This window comes from Oryctolagus cuniculus, chromosome 17, assembly GCF_051225735.1.
Source record: "Oryctolagus cuniculus isolate XC-2025 breed Fujian yellow rabbit chromosome 17, ASM5122573v1, whole genome shotgun sequence".
Lineage (NCBI taxonomy): Eukaryota > Metazoa > Chordata > Mammalia > Lagomorpha > Leporidae > Oryctolagus > Oryctolagus cuniculus.
In genome coordinates, this window is record NC_142883.1 from 35600695 (window position 1) to 35625101 (window position 24407).

The 24407-nt window shown below is 39.8% G+C and overlaps 1 protein-coding gene across 1 annotated transcript in view; it reads left to right on the forward strand.

The window, feature by feature from the left end:
• The window catches only part of BRIP1 (BRCA1 interacting DNA helicase 1), a 208876-nt gene that overhangs the window by 44571 nt on the left and 139898 nt on the right, over positions 1–24407 (forward strand). Inside the window, 4 exon segments of the mRNA XM_051824717.3 lie at positions 597–887; positions 11469–11690; positions 14967–15166; positions 22193–22325. Of these exon segments, the coding sequence (XP_051680677.3) occupies positions 597–887; positions 11469–11690; positions 14967–15166; positions 22193–22325 (846 nt within the window).

Consider the following 24407-nt stretch of genomic DNA (forward strand, 5'->3'; position numbering starts at 1 on the left):
ATCCTTGTTCTGTACAGGTATGCTTACTTCATTATTAAATATTGATATTTTACATCCATTTTCATACCTTTGCTAGAGGAGAATTTTCTCGTTTTTAGTTTTAGAGATATTTAAACTTGATTATTCCTATTGTCTTGTAAACTGCATTTAAAATGCCCTTTAAAAAATTGGTATTTTATGAATATTTGAATGATCTGTTCCATAAATAAAACTGTCAACTTCACATTAACTATCACAAGTTTACACGCAGCCTGAGCAATAATTAAAATTGTCTTCCATTTTGTCTTACCATTTTTACAATTTATGAAAGTTAAGATGTACTTAACAAATTTGAATTGGAGAGTTAGAGTTGGATGTATGCTAGAAAGAATACAAATATGGAAACATCATTTATAACTTAAAATCCAAGAAAGAGAACCAATGTAAAGTGGAGTTTGTAGTTTTTTAATTGCAAATTTAATTGCTATAATATCTCGAGTTTTCTCTGTATTTGACCATTGTGTTTCATTATTTATTGGTTCTGATTCTAAGAGAAGTTTGGTAACATTTTCAGTGGTCATCTAGACATTAGCTGTCTTTTCTTACTTCTGTTACAGCCCCCTGGCTACTGCTCTAGGTGTGGTTGTTCCACTAAACAAGGAAGCGATCAAGAGTCTTCAAACACCATTAAGAAAGATCAAGGGGGCAAATCCAAGAGACCCAAAATATATTTTGGAACACGCACACACAAGCAGATTGCTCAGATTACTAGAGAGCTCCGGAGGACAGCGTACTCAGGGGTCCCGATGACGATTCTTTCCAGCAGGGATCATACTTGTGTCCACCCTGAAGTAGTTGGTAACTTCAACAGAAAGGAAAAGTGCATGGAATTGCTGGATGGAAAAAATGTGAGTAAAGTTACTTTGTTTTAGAGAAAAAATAGACTGAAAATATTAAAATTATACAGAATGTGTTTTAAATTTACCTTTCTAGTAACAAGTAACTTAGAAAATCTAATTAATTGCTAGTATTGATATTTTTTGAAAAATAATCTTATAAGGAAATATTCAAGTTTAAAATGAGAGGTTTTGCTCTTAAAGCTTAATTACTTGAAATTAACTTTCATCATAATTACATGGCACCTTTCTTATTTTAAAATCCCTTTACCAAAAATAGACTAACATGGATGATGACATGTGGAGATAAAATGTTTAAATGATTTAGTCTAATTAGATTTAATTAATATACTTTGTACATTTAAAAACCTCAAAAGAAGATAGTTTATTTAGGCTTTCTCTTTGAGAAAATATTGAAATGCTTTTTGAATGAAGTGAAAAATATAATGATTTTCTGCCTTATAATTCTGATAGGTATGAATTTCTGTGTTAAAAAATTACTAACTTTAGAAAGATGTCATTGGTCATTTTGATATTTTCTAGTGAAATTAGAATACTATGCATTTGGATTAAGTAGAAACAGAGGAGTCTTTCTTCCTGAAGACTTGGATGATTTATAGTAGTTTTTAGGCAGTGTTTGGGGGTCTGTGATCTGGTAGGTTGTCCTAATATACTCTGAAATTGAAGTTTCAAGTATGAAATTATAACCAGAAGTCATGGGTGAGCCATTAGTGAATAGTATATGAAATAACCAGTGATTTTTTAAAAAAATACATTTCAAAAGTTATTTTTTTTTCATTCATACATGAATGCTCCAAAAAGTTTGCGGAAAAACGTGAGAATAAAAAGGTAAGTTTATCTTGGTGCAAAACAGTTTTGAGATCAGTGTATAGGCAGTCTTCAAAAAAGACCATGGATAATATATACTATGAAAAAATCGCATGAATTTCATTTTTTTGCACCAAAATAAGCTTATCTTTTAATTCTAATTAGCATGAACTTTTTGAAATTCCCTGATATTTTTTAGGTTTTTAGGCAAAATGCCATGAGCTGTACAGCACCCAAGGTTTCATTTTCATTGCTGCATCACCTTCTAACATATAATGTGAATAAATGATTTTATATGATGGATTTCTTTCTGTGTTTTTCTAAATTAGTTTTGAATTTATTCAACTTATTCAGGAATATTGAAAAGATACTTTAATATCATGAAATAAGAGGTAAAGGTATTCATTATTAGATAAGTAGAAAGGGTCTTCAATAGAAAAACTTGATTGATTTGTTCAGAGCCAGCAAGAAAATAATTACTAAAACAAAAGTATTGTTGAAATTGTACAGTTAACTTAAGAATGGTGAAATCCCTTTACTCAATATATTTTAAAAATTCTCAAGAAGTGATAAAGATATTAAAAGTTAAATGCTACAAAAGTATAAGGAAAAAAGCTCCCCATGGTAAAACTCCATAAATTTCATGCTTAAGTAGATTTCTTGCAGTAAGTGGCTGACTGATCTGCTACATTCCTTGAATACTTGAATATTTGTTTTTGCTTATATATTATAAACATCAAGAATACTTTCTGTCATTGTCATTGTGCAAGTATTTTTACCTTTTTATTTTCCTTGGGAAAATTAATATGTGTTTGTAAAAAGTATATAACTTATAAAATAAGTAAAAACATTTATAACATATATAAGCTATCTATATATATGTGAACATGTATAACTTACAAAATAGTAAAAACAGTTATGAAGTTGAAGATTGTATGTTGAAGGGAAATAGTCTTATTATGTGTAATCTAGAGCCCTGCAGTGCTGGTTATATTTCTTGGGTGATCTTTACTCTCGTAAATTTGAATCATAAAAAAAAAAAAAAGTTTTTCACTGGGTTTTAGTTTGTCTGAGGTGAACAAGTATTTTATTTTAATATTATTAATATAAATAATTGAGGATACCTACTTGGTTTGGCTTGACCTAGTTCTGCCTGGGAGTGCTTACCTCACAGGCACACATGGACGTGCTTTTTCTTGTTCCCAAGCCCTCAGAGTAATTTGGTATTGTAATGAGGACCAATTACAAAGTCACTCTAGGTGTCTGTGTTTACTGGTCCTGAATTACCGAAGTGAAGTGATAAATCGATAGCTGGCAGTTTGAGTGAGGAGAGTTTAAAGTGTGATAACGCTTCAATTGACAGACTCCCCTCAGGGTTGTGTTACACTGCTAAAATGGATGAGCTTTTCTGGTTTTGCTATCAGCCTGTAGCGTGGTGTCATTCTCAGTGCCCTTAAAGTGTAAACTTTCTGATTTTTTGGCTTGATCTGAAGGCACATGTGTTTTTTGTTCACTGTTTCTTTTATTAAAGTGCCATAATACTAGAAAACACTGTGCCTGTCTGTTAAAAGCTAATTCTTACTTCAGTTATGAAAAAATCATTTTAATTAGAGCAAAAGATGAGAATTCTAAAAATTGTTTTATGTCTAACATACCAATTTTTTTGTTAAATTGAGACTTTTTGTTAAGATTTATTTATGTATTTGAAAGTCAAGGTTACACAGAGAGAGGAGAGAGAGGAGAGAGAGAGAGAGAGAGAGAGAGAGATCTCCAATTCACTGGTTCACTCCCAAATTGGTCAGAATGGCCAGAGCTGCACCAGTTTGGAGCCAGGATCCAGAAGTTTCTTCCAAGTCTCCCATGCAGGTGTAGGGGCCCAAGGACTTGTGCCATCTTTATTTATTTATTTATTTATTTATTTTTAAAAAATTTTTTGACAGGCAGAATGGAGGTATAGGGGCCCAAGGACTTGTGCCATCTTTATTTATTTATTTATTTTTTAAATTTTTTTGACAGGCAGAGTGGACAGTGAGAGAGAGAGAGAGAGAGAGAGACAGAGAGCGAGACAGAGAGCAAGGTCTTCCTTTTGCCGTTGGTTCAGCCCCCCAATGGCCGCTGTGGCCGGCGCACCGAGCTGGTCCGAAGGCAGGAGCCAGGTGGTTCTGCTGGTCTCCCATGAGGTGCAGGGCCCAAGGACGTGGGCCATCCTCCACTGCACTCCCTGGCCACAGCAGAGAGCTGGCCTGGAAGAGGAGTGACCGGGACAGAATCCGGTGCCCTGACCGGGACTAGAACCCGGTGTGCCGGCGCTGCAGGCGGAGGATTAGGCTATTGAGCCACAGCGCCGGCCTTGTGCCGTCTTCTACTGTTTTCCCAGGCCATAGCAGAGAACTGGTTTGGAAGTAGAGCAGCCGGGACTCGAACCTGCGCCCATATGGGATGCTGGCACTACAGGTGGCGGCTTCACCTGCTACGCCACAGTGCTGGCCCCTAAATTGAGACTTAGCAGTTCACAACCATAGACTGTTAAGGCACCTTTGTAATAATTTTTTACTATGATAATATTCCTTAATGAAGATGCTTGGAATGAAGAAATGGTGACTGTCAATTTAGTCTGTATCAAACTCAGTATGGAGGATAATTGGCACATCTTGCCTGTCTCTGGGTCCTAGAATTTTAAAATTGGAAGGAGCCTTAGAGATGATATGGTCAGTGAATCAGAAGGAATCTTTAAAGGTTTCTGGTCAGCTACTCTTTGATGCTCAGTCACATGAGTAAAATGGGCCCTGAATTTTTTCCAAACAAGCAATTACCAAGAAAGGAGAAACCAAGATCCATGTTTTCTAACTCCTAGTCCATTTGTTATATTGTCTATACTAGAGACCAAAGCAAGATGGCATTAAGGTATGGAGAAGTTGACAAAGTAAGAAGGGTAGAAACAGAGGTAGAGGTTAAACAAAGAAGTGAAAATAATGTAGAAAATTAACTAAAGAAATATAGTTGATTTTTTTCCTTCTAATTTTTGTTTTATTTTAAGCTTTGGGGAAACAACAGGTATCTTCTTTTAACATGACTAAACACAAAGCTTTAGGAGGACTACCCCTTAGCTGTTGATGTCTTGGCCTTTGGTATGCTGACATCTTTTTACAGGTTATGGACCTTTTATGGTTTATTCTGTTACTAATAATTTCTAGGTACATTTGTATGCATAATAATATATGTTTTAAAAACATAGATTCCAGTAATTCATAGATAAATACACAAACACAAATGAGAGTACTTCGAAAAGTTTGTGAAAGTTGAAAAGGAATGAACTGTGGCACAGTGTGTTAAGTTGCTGTCTGCAGTGTTGGCATCCCGTAGGGGCACCAGTTCAAGACCAGGCTGCTCCACTTCTGATCCAGCTCCCTGCTGATGTGCCTGGGCAAGACAAGGAGGATGGCCCAAGTCTTTGGGCCCCTACATCTGGCTCCTGCTTCAGACTGGCCCAGCCCCAGATGTTGCAAAATGGCATTAAAATATAAGTTTATTTTGGAACAAAGTTTTTGCAATCCATGCAATATTTTCATCATAGGTATTTTTCAAGAAATTTCTGAAGACTGTGTATATGTATGTATACACATACGTAATTTTTTTCATTTACTGAGGATAACAACTTGGGAGACATTTATATGTCAATCGTTTTTAATTTTTTCTGCATAGCAATGAAAATAAAAATGACTCTGTATTCTGCCAGTTAGTCCCAAATGACAGTTGGAGTGGGCATTTGGTCGAGAGGTTAAGCCCCTGGTTGGGATGCCTGCATTCCATGTTGCAGTGCCTGGCCTCCAGGCCAAGCTCTGCTCCGATTACAGCTTCCTGCTAATCCATGTTCTGGTGTAGGTAGCAGGTAGTGGCTCAGGTGGTTAGGTCCCTGCCACCCAAATGGTGAGATCTGGATTTAGTCCCTGACTCCCAGTCAGCCTCGGCTTAGTCCTGACCATTGTAGGCATTTGGGGAATAGATCATTGAATGGGAGCTATGTCTCAAATAAAGTTTTTTAAAAAGTTAATACATGTATATGGTTAGAAGATTGAAAATTATATACAGAAAAGCATAAGGTAAAAAAAACTTTCCAAGTTCTAGCTCTTTAGCCCTTTTAAGAAACCACTGTTAAGGTTTTTTTTTTTTTTTTTTTTTTTTAATTTTTATTTGTTTATTTGAGAGACAAAGAGAAATGGATATATAGAGAGTGTTCATCTGCTAATTCACTCCCCAGTGCTTACACTGGTTGAGGCTGAGCTGAGGGTAAAACCTAGAGCTGAAATTCAGTCCAGGTCTCCCATTTGGATGGCAGGAATCTGTTGAGTGAGCCGGCACTGTAGCCTCCCAGGATCTGCTTTTGGATTAGCAGGAGTCTGGAGCTTGAGGTAGGGTTTGAACCCAGGCACTTTGATGCAGGGTAGCTTCAACTGGTATCTTACTCTTTTTTTAAGATTTATTTATTTATTTGAAAGGTAGTAAGACACACACACACACTCAGAGAGAGAGAGAGAGAGAATCTATCCACTGGTTTACTCCCCAAATGGTCACTATGGGGCTGGGCCGGCCAGAGCTAGGAGCCAGGAACTCCAACCTGGTCTTCCAGATAGATTGTAGGAACCAAGTACTTGGGCTGCTTCTGCCACTTCTTTCTCAGGAGTGTTAGCAGTGAGCTAGAATGGAAGCAGACCAGCTGGACTCAGAAACTGGTGCTCTTATGTGGCACGCCACTGTCACAAGCAGTGGCTTTGTGGGGAGCAATCCGGACTAGACTAAGTTACTCGAATTAGGACTTATTCTATGCATCTGCTCTCCCACAATATGGCGCTGGGAGAGAAGTAAACAGCTTCCGCACAGCTGCCTCCAGTTCAACCAATTAACTGTAGGACTTGCTCCTGATTGGAGAGCAGCGTACTCAGCCGAGTTGGGATTGGTGGAGGAGGACTATAAAGGAGGAGAGAGACGGCATGCACCGGGAACATCTATGGGGAACATCTAGCTGAAGGAGCACCTGTGCAGCCCCCGAGAAGAGCCTGCTGGCGGTGTGCCGCTCCCCTGCGGAAGTGGGGAATGCGGCCAGGGGGAACTGCCCTTCCACGGAGGTGGAAGGGATAGTAGCCAACCCGGGAAGAACCAGCAGCAAACCCGGGGAGGGCCGAGCAGACGAAAGAACAGCGCAGGGTCCTGTGTCGTTCCTCCACGAAGAGGGGGAGCGACATAATGGTGCCGTGACTCGGATAGGAAACCTGACTCGGATAGAAAACCTAGGACGGATAGGAAACTTAGGACGGATAGGAAACCTAGGAGGGAAGAAACGGGAAGAACTGGGAAAATATCGGAGAGAGAGACTAGCAAACAGCCTAGGGAAAAGCCGGACGAAAAAGGAGCCGGAAGAAGCTATTGAAAGCCTAGGCATAGACTCGGATTCGGACTACGGGGGGAAGCTGGGAGAAATCTCTAAGGTCGAAAGCGAAAGTGAAAGCTAGAACAAACAGACTCGGACGCGGACTGTGGGGAGAGGCCAGGAGAAATGAGGGAGGAGTATTGTTGGAAGAAAACTTAGGGAAACATACCGGGTAGAGAAAACTGTTAGGGAAATTGAAGCCGCGGGGGGCAGGCCGAGGCGGATACGAAAGCCACTTTGGGATTCTCAAGTTAGCCCGGGAATAGGGGGCGAAAAGTTGAAACCAGAAGCTGAGACGTAAGCCAGATTGGGATCCGTCTGATTAGCCCGGGGAGCAAAGGACGGGAAGCCAAATCGTGGGGCGGAGACGTACGCTGGGTTGAATTCGCCAGGCTAGCCCGGGGAACTTGGATTGAATGCTAGTGGTGGAGACGCAAGCTACGCTGTGTTACTCGCGGAAGCCGCTGCGTGCAGAGAGAGCACGGGGCGTGAATAGATAGGGAACGCTGGCGTAGGCCGTGGTTCAGACGCGAAAGGGTTAAGCGTGGAGACCGCGGAGCGCGCAAAGCCGAGCCGCGCAAAGCCGGGAAGCTGCGCAGATGAGAGAGGCGCGCGGGCTGAAGCGGCGCAGAGCCGGGAACCCGCCGGCGGGGCGAGGTGCCGGGAAGCTGCGGGGATAAGAGAAACAGAAGTTTGGAAGTGAAGTAAAAGAGAAATGGGAATGCTGGAAGATAGAAGTGAAATGGAAGAGGTAGGAATGCCCGGAGATAGAGAAATAGAGAAAAATAAGGCCTCCCCTCAACATGCCAATTAGAAGGCTTGGATTCGGTCTGCCCGATTAGTGAGGCGATGAGCACCTGGGCGGCTAGCCGCAGGTCACCGAAGACAGGCACGAATTAACATCAGTAAAGCTTCCCCACAATGCAACAATTAGGAGGCTTGGATTCGGTCTGCCTGATTTAAGGCGGTAAGCGCCAGCAAAGCTCGACCAGAGTATGAGCTGCAGGTCACCGAAGATAGGCACAAACCAACACTAATAAGTCTCCCCCACAATACGGCAATGAGAAGGCTTGGATTCGGTTTGCCTGATAGGTTTTGTAAACACCTGCAGGCAGTTCTAGCAGAACAGAGTATGCGCTGCAGGGCACCGAACACAGGCACGCATCAGCGCCTAAAAACCTCCTCACAACATGGCGAAGAGAGGACCCGGATTCGGTTTGCCTGATGGATAGGACTTGTAAGAGCCTGTGGCAACTCTAGTGTGTGCCGCGGGACACCGAAGACAGGCGCGTATCAACGCCAAAAATAAAAAGAAAGGGGGATCTGTGGGGAGCAATCCGGACTAGACTAAGTTACTCGAATTAGGACTTATTCTATGCATCTGCTCTCCCACAATATGGCGCTGGGAGAGAAGTAAACAGCTTCCGCACAGCTGCCTCCAGTTCAACCAATTAACTGTAGGACTTGCTCCTGATTGGAGAGCAGCGTACTCAGCCGAGTTGGGATTGGTGGAGGAGGACTATAAAGGAGGAGAGAGACGGCATGCACCGGGAACATCTATGGGGAACATCTAGCTGAAGGAGCACCTGTGCAGCCCCCGAGAAGAGCCTGCTGGCGGTGTGCCGCTCCCCTGCGGAAGTGGGGAATGCGGCCAGGGGGAACTGCCCTTCCACGGAGGTGGAAGGGATAGTAGCCAACCCGGGAAGAACCAGCAGCAAACCCGGGGAGGGCCGAGCAGACGAAAGAACAGCGCAGGGTCCTGTGTCGTTCCTCCACGAAGAGGGGGAGCGACAGGCTTGACCCACTGTACTGGGTTAAAGTGTTGGGCCTTTAACTGGTGTCATAAGTGCTAGGCCAAATGCCTGACCCTACTATAAAATTTTATGTATTTTGCCAGAACATTAAAAAAATTACTTGCTCTGATATATGTGTGTGTGTTCTTTAAAAACTTATTTGAAATTAATCATGCTATGCACATTATTCAGCACCTTTTTTTTCTTTTTTAATATGTCCTTACAGAGCCAACATATTAGCATATGGGCAAATTAACTCATTTTTAAAGAGTTAATAGATTTTGTATGAATTTGCCATAATATCTTTAACATGTCCCCTGTGAGTGTACATTAAGTTTATTTCCAATTTTTGGCTATTAACAGTACTGTGTACATATATTTACATTAATGATAGATTTTTAAATTTTGAAAGCTTTTGGTAAATAGCCTGTATTCTACTCATACTAGAAATGTATGCTTTTAAAAGTGTGTTTTTATGCTTCTACTAATTTTCTATACTTTTTAACAGTAGTATGTGAGACTGTTGTAAAGACTGAATTTTATCAAGCACTTATTTTTTCTTTTTGAGAGGTAGAGTTACAGATAGTGAGAGGGAGAGACAGAGAGAAAGGTCTTCTGTCTGCTGGTTCACTCCACAAATGGCCGCAATGGCCGGAGCTGTGCCCATACAAAGCCAGGAGCCTGGAGCTTCCTCTGAGTCTCCCATGTGGGTGCAGGGGCCAAGGACTTGGCCATCCTCCACTGCTTTCCCAGTGGAGCTAGATGGGAAGAGGAGCAGCCGGGACTAGAACCGGTGCCCATATAGGATGCCGGCACCGCAGGCAGAAGATTAACCTATTGCACCACAGCACCGGCCCCATCAAACATCTTTTTTTTTTTAATCAATGCCTGTAATTTTTTTTTTTACTTCTATTAGTAGAATGGCAAAGGACAGTAACAGTATAAAAGAAAAAGTAGAAATTCTTGTTGAACCTTAGAATGTTCTTATGGTACAATGTTAAACCTTGCTAGAAACTTAAAAATCTAAATTAAAATAAGATTGTATTTTTCACCTTTAAAAGAGATAAATTATTGGTAATGATAAAGCTATGGAAAATTAATGTAAAATTGTTAAACTTTCTGGAGGATAATTAAGAGAGTTAAAAATACTTCATAGTCTGAATTCATAATACAACTTCTAAAAATGTATGCTAAGAAATATTTGGAAATGGGCACAAGAACTTTCACTGTAGATTTATTTATAAAGCAGAAATTGGTGACCATTAATAAGGAAACTGGATTATCAACTATGGCAAATTAATTTGTTGTACATGTATATGAGCATGAGCAGCCATAAGAAATTACTTATTGACTTGAGATTTTCTTGATATGATTTCTAATAAAATAGGCAGAGGGAAAAAAATGAATGCAGCTTCACCAAAACATTTATTTATTGTGGCTAGATTATTAATAATCCTCAGTACCTGGGGAAATTTTGCTCTGTTGCTGTTACTAGGTCACATAGTAGCTATGTATCCTTTTATACATATGTATAGAGGAAATAGGAAATACATCAATATGGTAATTAATTTTTGTGGTAGTTATAGATAATTAGGGTTATTTTGTGCTCTTTTGTATTTTGGAATTTTTTATAGTGTACTTTCATACTTTATTTTTTCTCCATGGACATTCAGGACAACCATCTTTCTTGCATCTGCTCTCCTTCTTTGTATACCACCATCCTTTTAACCACCCACCCTTCCTCTCTTTGTTTGAATACTATCATATAGCTCAAATGAAAAGGTACAAAATAATCTACAGAGAAAAATCTCTCCCGTTCAGGCCACTTTGTTGTCATGCTTTTTTTTTTTTTTTTTTTTTTTTTATTTATTTTTTTTTTTGACAGGCAGAGTGGACAGTGAGAGAGAGAGAGACAGAGAGAAAAGTCTTCCTTTGCCGTTGGTTCACCCTCCAATGGCCGCCGCGGCCAGCGCGATGTGGCCGGCGCACCGCGCTGATCCGATGGCAGGAGCCAGGAGCCAGGTGCTTTTCCTGGTCTCCCATGGGGTGCAGGGCCCAAGCACCTGGGCCATCCTCCACTGCACTCCCGGGCCACAGCAGAGGGCTGGCCTGGAAGAGGGGCAACCGGGACAGAATCCGGCGCCCTGACCGGGACTAGAACCCGGTGTGCCGGCGCCGCTAGGCGGAGGATTAGCCTAGTGAGCCGCGGCGCCGGCCCTGTTGTCATGCTTAAAAACAATCAGTGATGCCATTGCTCTGTGTACTCTTCCCGAACCTATCACTTGGATCAGAACAAAGTCCACAGCAAACATAATTTTAAAAATATATTTTCAGGTTAATGTGGATATGTGGAGTTTTACTGATGTGGCACTCTGAGTTTGAGCAAAGTAATATAGCTTTTTTAAAATGGTTTGGGTTAGAGAGGTAGTAAACCTGTTTTCTCTGTAAATCTTAGGGTTATGGCTTTAATGATGTTAATTCTGAGAAACTTGTTTTATTTTTGTTTCAGTATTTGTTTACATTTCTTTTACACATCTTTGTTTTTAGGGAAAATCATGCTATTTTTATCATGGTGTTCATAAAATGAGTGATCAACACACATTACAGACACTCCAAGGGATGTGCAAAGCCTGGGAAATAGAAGACCTTGTTAGCCTGGGGAAGAAACTAAAGGCGTGTCCATATTACACAGCTCGAGAACTAGTGGAAGATGCCGATATAATATTTTGTCCATACAACTATCTTCTAGATGCACAAATAAGGGAAAGTGTGAGTATATATGCACATATTAGAAAAAAGTTTTCTCCTTTTTATTAGAATATAAATTATGAATGTAAGTTTTTTATGTTTTAATTTCTTTATTTTTGCTTTATATTTAATTATGTGAATAAATTTATATAAACATTGGAGTACTGAAAATGTATATTAAGGTGTATTAAAAACTTATAGACCTAATCATTTTAATTTTTAAAATGATAAGCCATTTTAAGGACTTAGTAATGAAGTAGGATTATAGTAGAGTTTCTCAGCCTTGGCAGTAATGAATCATTCTTTGTTGAGATTAACCGTCTTTGGCATTGTAAGATGTTTACCACCATCCTTGGTTTCATCTGCTAGATGGCAGTAGGACCCTCACAGGTGTACTCAGCAAAAATGTCTTCAGACATTGCCAAATGTGTCCTAGGGACAAAATTTTTTTCAATTTGAGATGCATTTATAGCTTATAGCTATTATTCTTTCCATTTATGAATAATCACAAGGAATTATTAAAAACATTTCTCCTCCGCCTAGCGGCGCCGGCACACCGGGTTCTAGTCCCGGTAGGGGCGCCGGATTCTGTCCCGGTTGCCCCTCTTCCAGGCCAGCCCTCTGCTGTGGCCAGGGAGTGCAGTGGAGGATGGCCCAGGTGCTTGGGCCCTGCACCCCATGGGAGACCAGGAAAAGCACCTGGCTCCTGGCTCCTGCCACCGGATCGGCGCGGTGCGCCGGCCGCAGCGCGCCGGCCGCGGCGGCCATTGGAGGGTGAACCAACGGCAAAGGAAGACCTTTCTCTCTGTCTCTCTCTCTCACTGTCCACTCTGCCTGTCAAAAAAAAAAAAAAAAAACAAAAAACCACATTTCTTTAAAAAAGCTTTTGAAGAACTCACATTGGGGAAATATGGATACCATGCAAACTATGCATCATGAGCTTTTGAGACATCAAAAAAGTAAGCATTTGTGCTTACTTGCCTCCTTTCTCCAACAGACATCTACTTGGTACAGCATAAAACAAACAAAAAAAAATGAATGCTTGGTACAGTCTATTGTTACTGCTCCTTTTAGGCATGACTCTACAGCTCTTACTATCTTTCTGTTTAAGTTCGTAATTAGTAAGTATTACGTTTACTACCCCTACAATCTTAACTCCTTTGGTTAACTATTAACACTGTCTCTTCTCTCCAAATCATTGTACATATCAATCCTTGTCAGTATTTATGATAGTACTTTGATTATATCCTTCACCTGCTTAAAAACCTCCTGTTGCTCTCTGCTCATGGGATAAAGTCCATATTTCCTAAGTTTGTACTCAAGATGCTTGATAGTCTGACCTGGATCTGTCTTTGCTGGCTTCTCTGCTAAAACCTCAAACTTGAAACCTTCAAAAACGATCTCATAGTACCCTGATGATTCTTTGTTCTCTCCTAATTCTCTGCTTTTGATGGAGCTTCTCTTAAAATACACTGCCTGTCTTTGTCCAAATCAAAATCCTAGTGATCTTTTAAATCCTATTGTATTTTCTATTCTTCCATTCTCTCTCAGTCATTGTCAGCCCTCTATATATTATTACATTCCCAAAATAACATGGTGGCCATTGCTTTGTGACATTTCCTAGTCTTCGTTAGTCAGGACTCTTTCTATTGCAGCTAACACAATGCAAACTTAATAAGGGCATAAGCAAAAATACTGCCTCTGCATTGCAGTGGCTTTCTTCATAGGCCACCCCTTTCCTTGTGAGGACAAAGATAATAAACATCAGGCTAACCTAGAGAAAAGAATATGACCAAATATTATTTGCCCCAAATTAGTTTGATTGGCCTAGCTTAGATCACAGATCTGGTTTTGAACCTGAACCAGTCCTTGTCCTCAGAAGGATGGAAAACTTATTTGAGAAGCCTGTGTGATAACCCTTACCCCTGTTATGAGAGGAGTGGTGATGTCCCTTGACTCAGATTAATAAGACAATACTTCAAAAAGTTCTTAGAAAAATGGAATTGAGAGATTACTTTTGTGAAAAAATTTTTTGAAGGATAGGCATGTAGCCCAGTGGTGAAGACTCCAGTTAAGATGGCCATATCCCACATCAGAGTGCCCAGGTTTGAGTCTTTGGCTTCTGACTGCAGGTTCCTGCTAATACAGAGCCTGGGAAGCAGCAGTGATGACTCATGTAGTTGGGTTCCTGCCACCCGGGTGAGGAGTGAGGAGTGAGGAGCTGGGATTGCGTTCCCAGCTTCCAGTGTCAGACCTTGACCAGCCCCAGTCTGTGTGGGCATTAGGTGAATGAATTGGCAGATAGGAGCTCTCTTTTTCAGATAAAAAAGTAGATAATTAATATTTTTTTTGAATCCATTTGTAGTTTTTATTTTATTTTATTTTATTTATTTATTTATTTATTTATTTATTTATCTTTTGGGGGACAGGTAGAGTTAGAGAGTTATAGACAGTGAGAGACAGAAAGGTTTTCCTTCCGTTGGTTCACTCCCCTAATGGCCGCCACGGCCGACGCTGCGCCGATCCGAAGCCAGAAGCCGGGTGCTTCCTCCCAGTCTCCCATGTCAGTGCAGGGACTTGGGCTATCCTCCACTGCCCTCCCGGGCCACAGCAGAGAGCTGGACTGGAAGAGGAGCAACCGGAACTAGTACCTGGCGCCCCAGCTGGGTCTAGAACCTGGGATGCCAGTGCCGCAGGTGGAAGATTAGCCAAGTGAGCCACGGCACTGGCCATTTATAGTTCTTTCATTGACAATCTTTTCCCATAATACCCATTTTCTGTGACTTTTTTGAAGTACTCTTGTAGTGCTGCCATTATCACATGGGAATTGGAGAAGAGCAGTTCTCAAAATGAAGGGTTGCAGGACAAACTAAAATGAAACCAAAACACACTACATCATGTCAGTATTTTGAGAATCATTTGAATGCTGTGTTTTACTTTTAAAGGTATTACAATATATTCTTTCAAAACATTACATTGGAAACTCCTTCATTGTAGAATTTTATATCCTTCCTTGTAGCCTGCAGTACCTTGATTCAAGCTCATGTAACACATGTTTTTTTTCATTGATAGGTTTGTCAAATATTTTGAGAGTTAAAAATAGCAAACTCTGAAGCATGGAGCTGGTATTTGGTTGGCTTTAGTGTTTCACAAGTTTTATTTAAGATCCAGGGTCAGTTGCTAGTAATTGACTTGCAATTTTGGCTTAATATACTGTGAATTTTTAAATGAAATATCTTGCCTTGTTGTTAAATCCATTTTGCCAAATTTTTACAGGAAAATTCTTTTGTCTTATAGATGGATATAAATCTGAAGGAACAGGTTGTCATTTTAGATGAAGCTCATAACATTGAGGACTGTGCTCGAGAATCAGCAAGTTACAGTGTAACCGAAGTTCAGCTGCGGTTTGCTAGAGATGAACTAGATAGTCTGGTCAACAATAATATAAGGAAGAAAGACCATGAACCTCTACGAGCTGTGTGCTATAGCCTCATTAAGTAAGAATATTTGTGTAGTAGTGTATTTATGCTGCCTGAGTGTCAAACACAGGTTTTGTTATGCCAGTGTTTTAAAGTTAGTAAATTTTGATTAACCAGGATACTTGGGAAATGGGTTGTTTTCCTGCCAGTTAAACTTTGTTAATAAAAAAAGAAAGCCTGATCTAGCCTTTGTCTTATTCCAAAGATTAAAATGAAATTAATTGGTTTTTAAAAATTAATAATTGTGAAGCTTCTGAAGTGCAAACAGCTAATAAGTACATGAAAAAATGCTCAAATCAATGTTACTAGAGCAATGCAGATTAAAACCATGAAATAGCATCTCATGCTTGCTAAAAGGTTATGATAAAAAACAAAACAATACAAACATTGGCAAGGCTCTAGAGAAATGGGAACCCTCAGACATTGCTGATGGGAATAAATGACACAACCACTTCAGAAAACAGTGTGGTAATTTCTTTTTCTTTTTTTTTTTTAAGAGTACAGTAGTATTAAATCATTCATAGTTATGCAACCATCACCACCTTTCATCTCCATAAGTATTTTCCCTTGTAAAACTGCAGTTCTATAACTCATTAAACAATAACTCCTCAATTCCTCTATTCCCAGGCCCTGGCAACCATCAATCTACTTCCTGTCTCTATGCTTTAAGTACTCATATATAAGGAATCACACACTGTTTGACATTTTTTGACTGATTTGTTTCCTTTATCATTCTGAAGGTTCATCCATGTTTCACTGTGTAACAGGATTTCCTTCTTTCCTAGTGCTGAATAATATTCCACTGTAGGCACACACCACATTTTGCTTATCCATTCCTCGTTAGATGGGTTGCTTCAACTTTTTGGTTGCTGTGAGTCATCCTATGACTTTCAGGACACAAATGTTTCTTCAAGACCCTTCCTTCCATTCTTTTGGGTATTTACCGAGAAGTAGAATTGCTGGATCATACGATAATTTGATTTTTAATTTTTTGAGGAACCACAATGCCATTTTTCCAGAGTGGCTGTAGCGCCTGACAGTGCACGAGAGTTCTCATTTCTCCTCTCTTCATGGACACTTATTCTTTTCTGTGTTTTTGGATAGTAATGATCCCAGTGGTTGTGAACAGTGCCTCATTGTAGTTTTAACTTACATTTCCTTGCTTATTAGTGACGTTGAGCATCTTTTCATGTGCTTATTGGCCAATTCTCTATCTTTTTGAAGAAATGTCTATTAAAGTTCTTTGCCCTTATTTGAATTGAGTTTGACTTTCAGGGTTGAGTTTAGGAGTTCTCTGTATGTTCTAGATATTAATCCCTCATCAGATACATCATTTGCAAATATTTTCTCCTCTTCTGTGAATAGCCTTTATATTATGATGTTGGTATCATATTTTGCTGTATAAACTTTAAAAACAGTTCATGAAGTCTAAAAAATTATGAATCTTCTTACTAATTTAGGAGAATATTTTTATGGCCCCATATAATGTCTATAGGACACTGAACAAACTAACCACAGTTGTTCAGGTTTTTTTTTTTTTTTTTTTTTTTTTGACAGGCAGAGTGGACAGTGAGAGAGAGAGAGGTCTTCCTTTACTGTTGGTTCACCCTCCAATGGCCGCCACGGCCAGCGCGTTGCGGCCAGTGCACCACACTGATCCGATGGCAGGAGCCAGGTACTTATCCTGGTCTCCCATGGGGTGCAGGGCCCAAGCACTTGGGCCATCCTCCACTGCACTCCCTGGTCACAGCAGAGAGCTGGCCTGGAAGAGGGGCAACCGGGACAGAATCTGGCGCCCCGACCGGGACTAGAACCTGGTGTGCCGGTGCCGCAAGGCAGAGGATTAGCCTATTGAGCCGTGGCGCCGGCCTAACCACAGTTTTAATTAATAGATTTAAAAATTCTTAATCAGGCTTTAATTTATTGCTTTATCTTTTGAGTAGAATTCTTTTTTGTTGTTGTTTGGTTTTAGATTTATTTATTTTATTTATTTGAAGGCAGAAGACAGCATTATGGAGGTGGACAGAAAGAGAAAGAGAGAGAGAGGTCCTCCATCCTCTGGTTCACTTCCCAAATGGCCTGGCCAGGAGCCTCTTCTGGGTCTCTCACGTGCATGCATGGGCCCAAGCACTTAGACTGTCCTCTGCTGCCTGGGTCCCAGGCACAGGAGCAGGGAGCTGGATGGGAAGGTGCAGTATCCAGGAATTGAGCTGGCGCCCACAGGGATGCAGGTGCTGTAGGCGGTGGCCCAACCTGCTGCACCGTAGCATTGGCCTCTTGAGTAGAAGTCTTGTTTGATAGGTTTTAAATGATTTCAGAACTCTAAAATAATAGATTTAACATTAATTTTATTCAAATTCACATTAGATAATTCCCTTTTTATTAGAGATTAAGTTGCTGATTTAGAGTCTGGTTGTTTTAAAACAAAACTCCCCCCCAGTCTACATCTTGTTAATTTGTTATTAACATTTTTTCTGTTTCCTTGACAGTGTGTTGTCATCACTCATTATCTGTGGGGTGTTGGTTCCTGGATCCCTGAGGATACCATAATCCCCAATGTTCAAGTCCCTTATATAAAATGATAGAGTATTTGCATGTAATTTTTTTTAGATTTATTTATTTATTTGAAAGAGTTGGAGAGAGGCAGAGAGAAAGAGAAAGATCCTCCATCCATTGGTTCACTCCCCAATTGCCAGCAACGGCCGGGGTTGTGCCGATCTGAAGCCGGGAGCTTCTTCTGGGTCTCCCACGTGGGTGCAGGGGCCCAAGGAGTTGGGCCATCTTCCACTGCTTTCCCAGGCCATAGCAGAGAGCTGGATCAGAAGTGGAGCAGTTGGGACTTGAACTGGTGCCCATGTGGGATGCTGGCACTGCAGAAGGCTGCTTTACCCGCTATGCCACAGTGCCGGCTCCTGCATGTAATTTATATATATCCTCCTGTATCCTTGTACTTAAAATAATATCTATTTATAATACTTAATGCAGTATAAATGCTTTGTAAATAATTATTATTCTGTATAGATGAGAGATGAGTAACAGACAAAAATGTCTAATACTCAGTTCACATGCAATTTTTTTTCAAAGCTTTTTCTATCTGTGGTTGTTGGAAAGATTCTGTGTGGATACAGAACCCATGGAAACAGAGGTTTGAGTGTACTTCTAAAGAAATTGACTGTTACACAATCATGGGGTTTGAGCAAATATGGATACTTCAAAAAGCTCATGGAAAATGGAATTAAATGATAATTTGGTTACATAAAATTTTGGAATCCATGTATATCTTCAAAAAGTTTGTGGAAATATTATGAGCAAGCTGCATGGATTTCAAAATGTTTTTGCACCATAGTAAACTCACCTTTAAAAAATTTTATGTATTTATTTTCATTTTATTACAAAGGCAGAGACAGAGACGGGTCTTCTGTTTCCAGATCCTCCCCAAATTCTGCAATAACCAGGAACAATAGGCCAAAGCCAGGAGCCGGGAACTCAGCTGGAGTCTCTCCCATGTGGTGGCAAGGACTCAAGTACTTGAGCCACACTCTGCTGCCTTGCAGAATGTGCATTAATAGGAAGCTGGAATCAGGAGCAGAGCCAGGACTCAAATCCAGGCTCTGCAATATGGGATGCAGGTGTCCTAAGTGGCATCTTAACCAAGCTCCTGCTCTGTCTTTTAAAAATAAATAATAAAACTAAAATTTATTTGAGAAGGAGAAAGAGAATCTCTCCAAATTTGTGCAATGATTGAGACTTGACCAGGCCAAAATTAGGTGCTGAGAACTCAGTCCGGATCTCCCATATGGGTAGTAGGGACCCAGTTACTTGAGGTAGAACTGCTGCTTCCTATGATTTGCATTAGCAGAAAGCTGGGGTCAGGAGCCAGAGCCAGGTATCAAACTCATGTGCCCTGATATGGGACATGGACATTTTCACTATTAGCAGGGAGCTGGATTGGAAGTGGAGCAGCTGGCACACAAACATACCCTTATGGAATGCCAGCATTGCAGGTGCTGGCTTTTACCCACTATAGCATGGCGCTGCCTGCCCGCCCCCCAAACTTTATTTCCACTTTTTCACAAACTTTTTGAAGTACCCTAGTAAAATGTAAATAAATTTGTGTAGTACAAGTCTCCACACCCTGTCCCTCGTCTGCTCAGTTCCCATTCTAAAGAAACTTAACATTCATTGCTTATTTACACATATAGATTTTTTCTCATTTTTGAATCTAAATGATACCCTATACATAAATTTTTTTGCATCTTGCTTTTTAGAATTAATATATTTTGAAGATCTTTCCATATGAAGACCTAGGTAACCTTCTCAATTTTGAAAAAAACCTGGAATTCTATTGGATAGATAATGCAACAATTTATTTAATTGACCTCTGATTAATAGAGGGGGTTGTTTCTAGGATTTTGGTATTTTGTTGTAATAAATAACTTTGAACATACACCATTCATATGTATGCAAATGTATCTATCGGAAAATTCCCAAAAGTGGAATTTTTGGATCAAAGCATAGATATTGCTAAATTTTGCCACAATAGGTGAGTGAGCAGAAGACTAATATATGCTTCTGCCAGCAGTGTATGAGAGTTTGGAACTTATTTTTTGGAGTGCTTTTGAGGTAGAAAATGGTATCCCAGTGTAGTTTTCATTTACATTTCAATATGAATGAAACTAAGTCATTTTTATTTCCTTTGGATCAACTGTTGACAGCTGTGTCCTGTACTGGTTCTTTTTGATATGGTTCTTTTTCTTGTTGGTGTAGAAGCTCTTTAAGTGAGTAAGTTAATTATCTACAATAAGAGTTGCAAATACTATTGTCACCCCACCTCAGTTTTGCCATCTGCCACGTCTTCCCTTGTAGTATTTTTGCCATGTAGAATTTTGTCAATTTTATTTCATAGAATAATTTGTTGATTTGTTTATTGTTGCCACTTTTATTTTCTCACATCTTCCTCTCATTTACCCTGATAGTAATGGTGTCTGTACTTTTGTGCTGTTCTCATCAAGGTTGCCAAAGGTATCTGTATTGTTCTCTCTTATCTGAAAGGAATATGTTCCCCAGTGAATTCTGAAAACAGAGGGCAGTACTGGACTCTATCATTTAATACCTTTTCCTTCCTAACCAATCACTTATCATGCACTGTGGCCACAAATTTTCTAATTTGAGATTCAGTAGCAAATCTAGCATGAATTTCTCTTTCTTCAGAATTTGAACGATAGAGAATTTGTTTTTTACCATAGATCTTTACAACCCTAGCATATGATTTTTTTCTTTTATGCTGAGAACTTTCCCTTTTCATTTAAAGGAAACACTTTATGTCGTCTTTTGGCGTATCTGAATCTAGCATCAGTAGTCTTACACTCGGGGACCATTATTTAATGCCCTGCAATACTGCACAGTCAGACTGATAATGGAGATGACTACCGAGTGAGTGTTGGATGAGTGATGTGTACACGATGGACATGCTAATCAGCAGGATGATTCATGTCCCAGGTGGCATGGCATGAAGATGACACAGGACTTCCTCATGCTACTCAGACTGGTATACAGTTTAAAACTTACACATGCTTTACTTCTGAAATTTTTCATTTAACATTTTTGAATAATGATTATGAGTTATTGAAGCTGTGGAAAGTAAAACCTCTATTAAAGGAGAACTACTATGTTGCCAAATCCATTTTTCTTTTGTCTTACTTCTCAGCAGTGCTAGGTGTTATAGATGACCACCTCTTTTTGAAAAGCATTTTTATCTTAGCTTCTATGATATCTCTTGGTTTTCTGCTTCACAGTCTATTCGTTTTCATGTCTCTTGATAATTATCTTTCTGTTTGATTTCTGAATGTTCAGGTATCTCAGGATTTTGCCTTAGGACCTAATGTCTCTACTAGCTCTTCCTTTTTCCTTAAGTTATTAACCTAATATTGTAGACTATAGTGTACTTTGCAGTACTGGTAAGATGTGAATCTATGTCTGTAGTCCCAACGTCTTCTTGAAATGCTGTTCTCATAGGTCCAACTATGTACTTTATATATCTATTTGGATATCAAAAAGACATTTCAAGTTTACACTCAAAGCAAAACCCTTTCCTTTCATTACCGTCCCCACTCCTCTTGCCCCAGGTCTTAACCATTTAAGCAAACAGTACCAACCAGTTCCTCAAATCAGAAATCTAAATAATATTCTTGGTTACTATCTCTTTCATCCAGTTCATCAGAAAGTCTTGCAGATGCCATCTACACAATAAATCCCAAATCCATAAATTTCTTTAACTCTCTTTTTCTATCATTCTCAAATCATTTCTCAACTAGAATACTGTAATAGCCTCCTAACAGTTGTCTGCTTTCATTCTTCTTTTTCCTGTAATATGTTACGGCTTGGAAGCTGGAGTTAGCTTGTAAACACTTAAAATAGATGGTCTCTCTCTTATTTAAAACTTTGCCATTGTACTTTAAATACAATCCAAATTTCTTGTCCTGGGTTAAGATGATCTGATTCCTCTTATTTTTCTCACATTGTTCATATCATTTCTTCTTTTTTTTTTCCTGATATCCTTGTGATGGGATACTTTTTGCATTCAGTTAAAATAAGTATGACCTCAGGAAGAGTACTGTAGACATTGCTGTCAAAGTAGCAGCTCTGTTATATTAACACAGTTTATTTTTGTTATATATTACTACCTGAAATTTTCTTGTTTATCTATTGGCTTATATGTTTATTTCTGTCTTAATAACGTGTACTGAGAATAAGCACTTTGCTTATTTTACTGACTTGTTATTTCTACTACTCAGCTGTCTGACTTAAAATGGGCATTCAGATGCTTACTGAATGTATGTAATAATAAGCAGCACTTCGCAGTTTCTTTATTAGCTTGCTTTGCATTTCCTTTAATGTACATTGGGAATAAGTACCTAAGGCCTTACTCTCATTTGGAGAAACATTAATCAAGTAAGACAGTGTGAATTACAGATGTCTTATTCTGTTGAAGTAGTGCAGATAAGGATGATACTGACTGACAGGATTGTCTTTATTTTATTCCAGTTGGTTAGAAGCAAACACTGAACATCTTGTAGAAAGGGATTATGAATCATCCTGTAAAATATGGAGTGGAAAGGAAATGCTCTTAAATTTACACAAAATGGGCATCACTACTGCTACTTTTCCCATTTTGCAGGTAAGATTTCTTTTTCTGCCTTTGAAATTCATTTAATGAATTGGAAGTGATTTAGTAGGGGCAGGAGTTGTGGCTCAGTGGATTAAGCTGCTAGAGTGGATACTTGCATCTCATCTTCAAGTGCTTGGGATCAGATCCCGCCTCTGTTTCTGATTCAGCAACAAGTGATGGCCCAAGGACTAGAGATCTTGCCACACAAATGGGAGACCCAGATGGAATTCCTAGCCCCTGACTTTGGTTTTTATTTGAGGAATGAATTGAAGCATGGATAAGCTTTCTTCCTCTCTCTCCCTCCCTTCCTCCCCCGCTCTCCATCCCTCTCTCTGTCATTCTACCTTTCAGATTACTTAATTAAATCTTAAAAAGAAATGATTTAATAGTAAATAAATCAAGAGTAATTTCATTGGATAATCTAGAATTTAGTTTTTTATCTTTTATTTAAATTTTAAATTTTATAAGCTTTTAAGTGATGGCATGGATAAATTATGAGTGAAAATATAGAATTATTTAGTTTGAAAGAAATAAGGCTTCAAGAGATTAATTGCTTTTTGTTAAAATCTAAAAAGAGCCAATATTTTTAGATTATAAACTTTTTTATCAATTTTAAGAGTTAAAATTTTGAAAAAAAAAAAAAAAAAAAAAACTGATGTTTTGTTCATTCACCTTAACCTAGATATTATAAACCTAGGTTCATGGATAGAATTTTTTTTGGTTTGTTTTTGTTTTTTTTAGGATTTATTTATTTATTTGTTTGAAAGGCAGAGTTACAGAGAGGCAGAGAGAAAGAGAGAAACGTCTTCCATTTGCTGATTCTTTCCCCAAATGGCCACAATGGCCGGAGCTAGGAGCCAGGAGCTTCTTCTGGGTCTCCCACATGTGCAGGGACCCAAGGACTTGGGCCATCTTCTACTGCTTTCCCAGGCCATAGCAGAGAGCTGGATCGGAAGTGGAGCAGCCAGGACTAGAACTGCCAGCACTTCAGGTGCAAGCTTTACCTGCTGCACCACAGTGCCGGCCCCCATACATAGAGATCTTAAGTGGGCTTTTAGAAAATTATGAACCTTGGCCGGTGCCACGGCTCACTAGGCTAATCCTCTACCTGTGGCGCTGGCACCCCGGGTTCTAGTGCTGGTTGGGGCACCGGATTCTGTCCCGGTTGCCCCTCTTTCAGTCCAGCTCTCTGCTGTGGCCCGGGAGGGCAGTGGAGGATGGCCCAAGTGTTGGGCCCTGCACCTGCATGGGAGACCAGGAGGAAGCACCTGGCTCCTGCCTTTGGATCAGCGTTGTGCTCTGGCCACAGGGAGCCAGCGGCAGCGGCCATTGGAGGGTGAACCAATGGCAAAGGAAGACCTTTCTTTCTGTCTCTCTCCCTCACTGTCCACTCTGCCTGTAAAAAAAAAAAAAAAAAAAAAAAAAAAAGAGAAAAAAAAGAAAATTATGAACCTTATGAAGTTGTATATAACATTTTATGAGTATGTATTTGTGTCCATTTTTTCTGCATAGAGGATAATTTTCATATTCTCAATTTTATAGACTTGATTTTTTAGAGGCTGTTTTAGGTTTTGAGTAAAATTGAGCAGTAATTACAGTTATATGAGTATATTCTCACCAAATGCCCACTACAGATATCAATGTTTTTCCTATTACTGACATCTTTCTATAGTGTAATTTGTTCCAATTTAAGTCCATGGTTTACTTTAAGGTTCACTTCTTAAAATAAAAAAAAGAAAAAAAATTATTTATTCATTTGAATGGCAGAGGCAGCGAGAGAGAAACTCTTCCATCTCCTGGTTCTTTCCTAAAAATGGCTACAATGGCCAGGGCTGGGCCAGACTGAAGCCAGGAGCCAGGAGCTTTATCTGGGTGTCCAATGTGGGTGCAGGGGCCCAGTCATTGGGCATCTTCTCCTGTTTCCCAGGCACATTAGCAGGGAGCTGGATCAGAAGTGGAGCAGCCAGGACTCGAACTGGTGCCCATAAGGGATGCCAGTGCTGCAGGTGGTGAATTATTCCATTATACCACAGCACTGGCCCCAGGGTTCACTTCTTGTGTTGTATAATTTACCTAGGTTTTGCCTGTCAA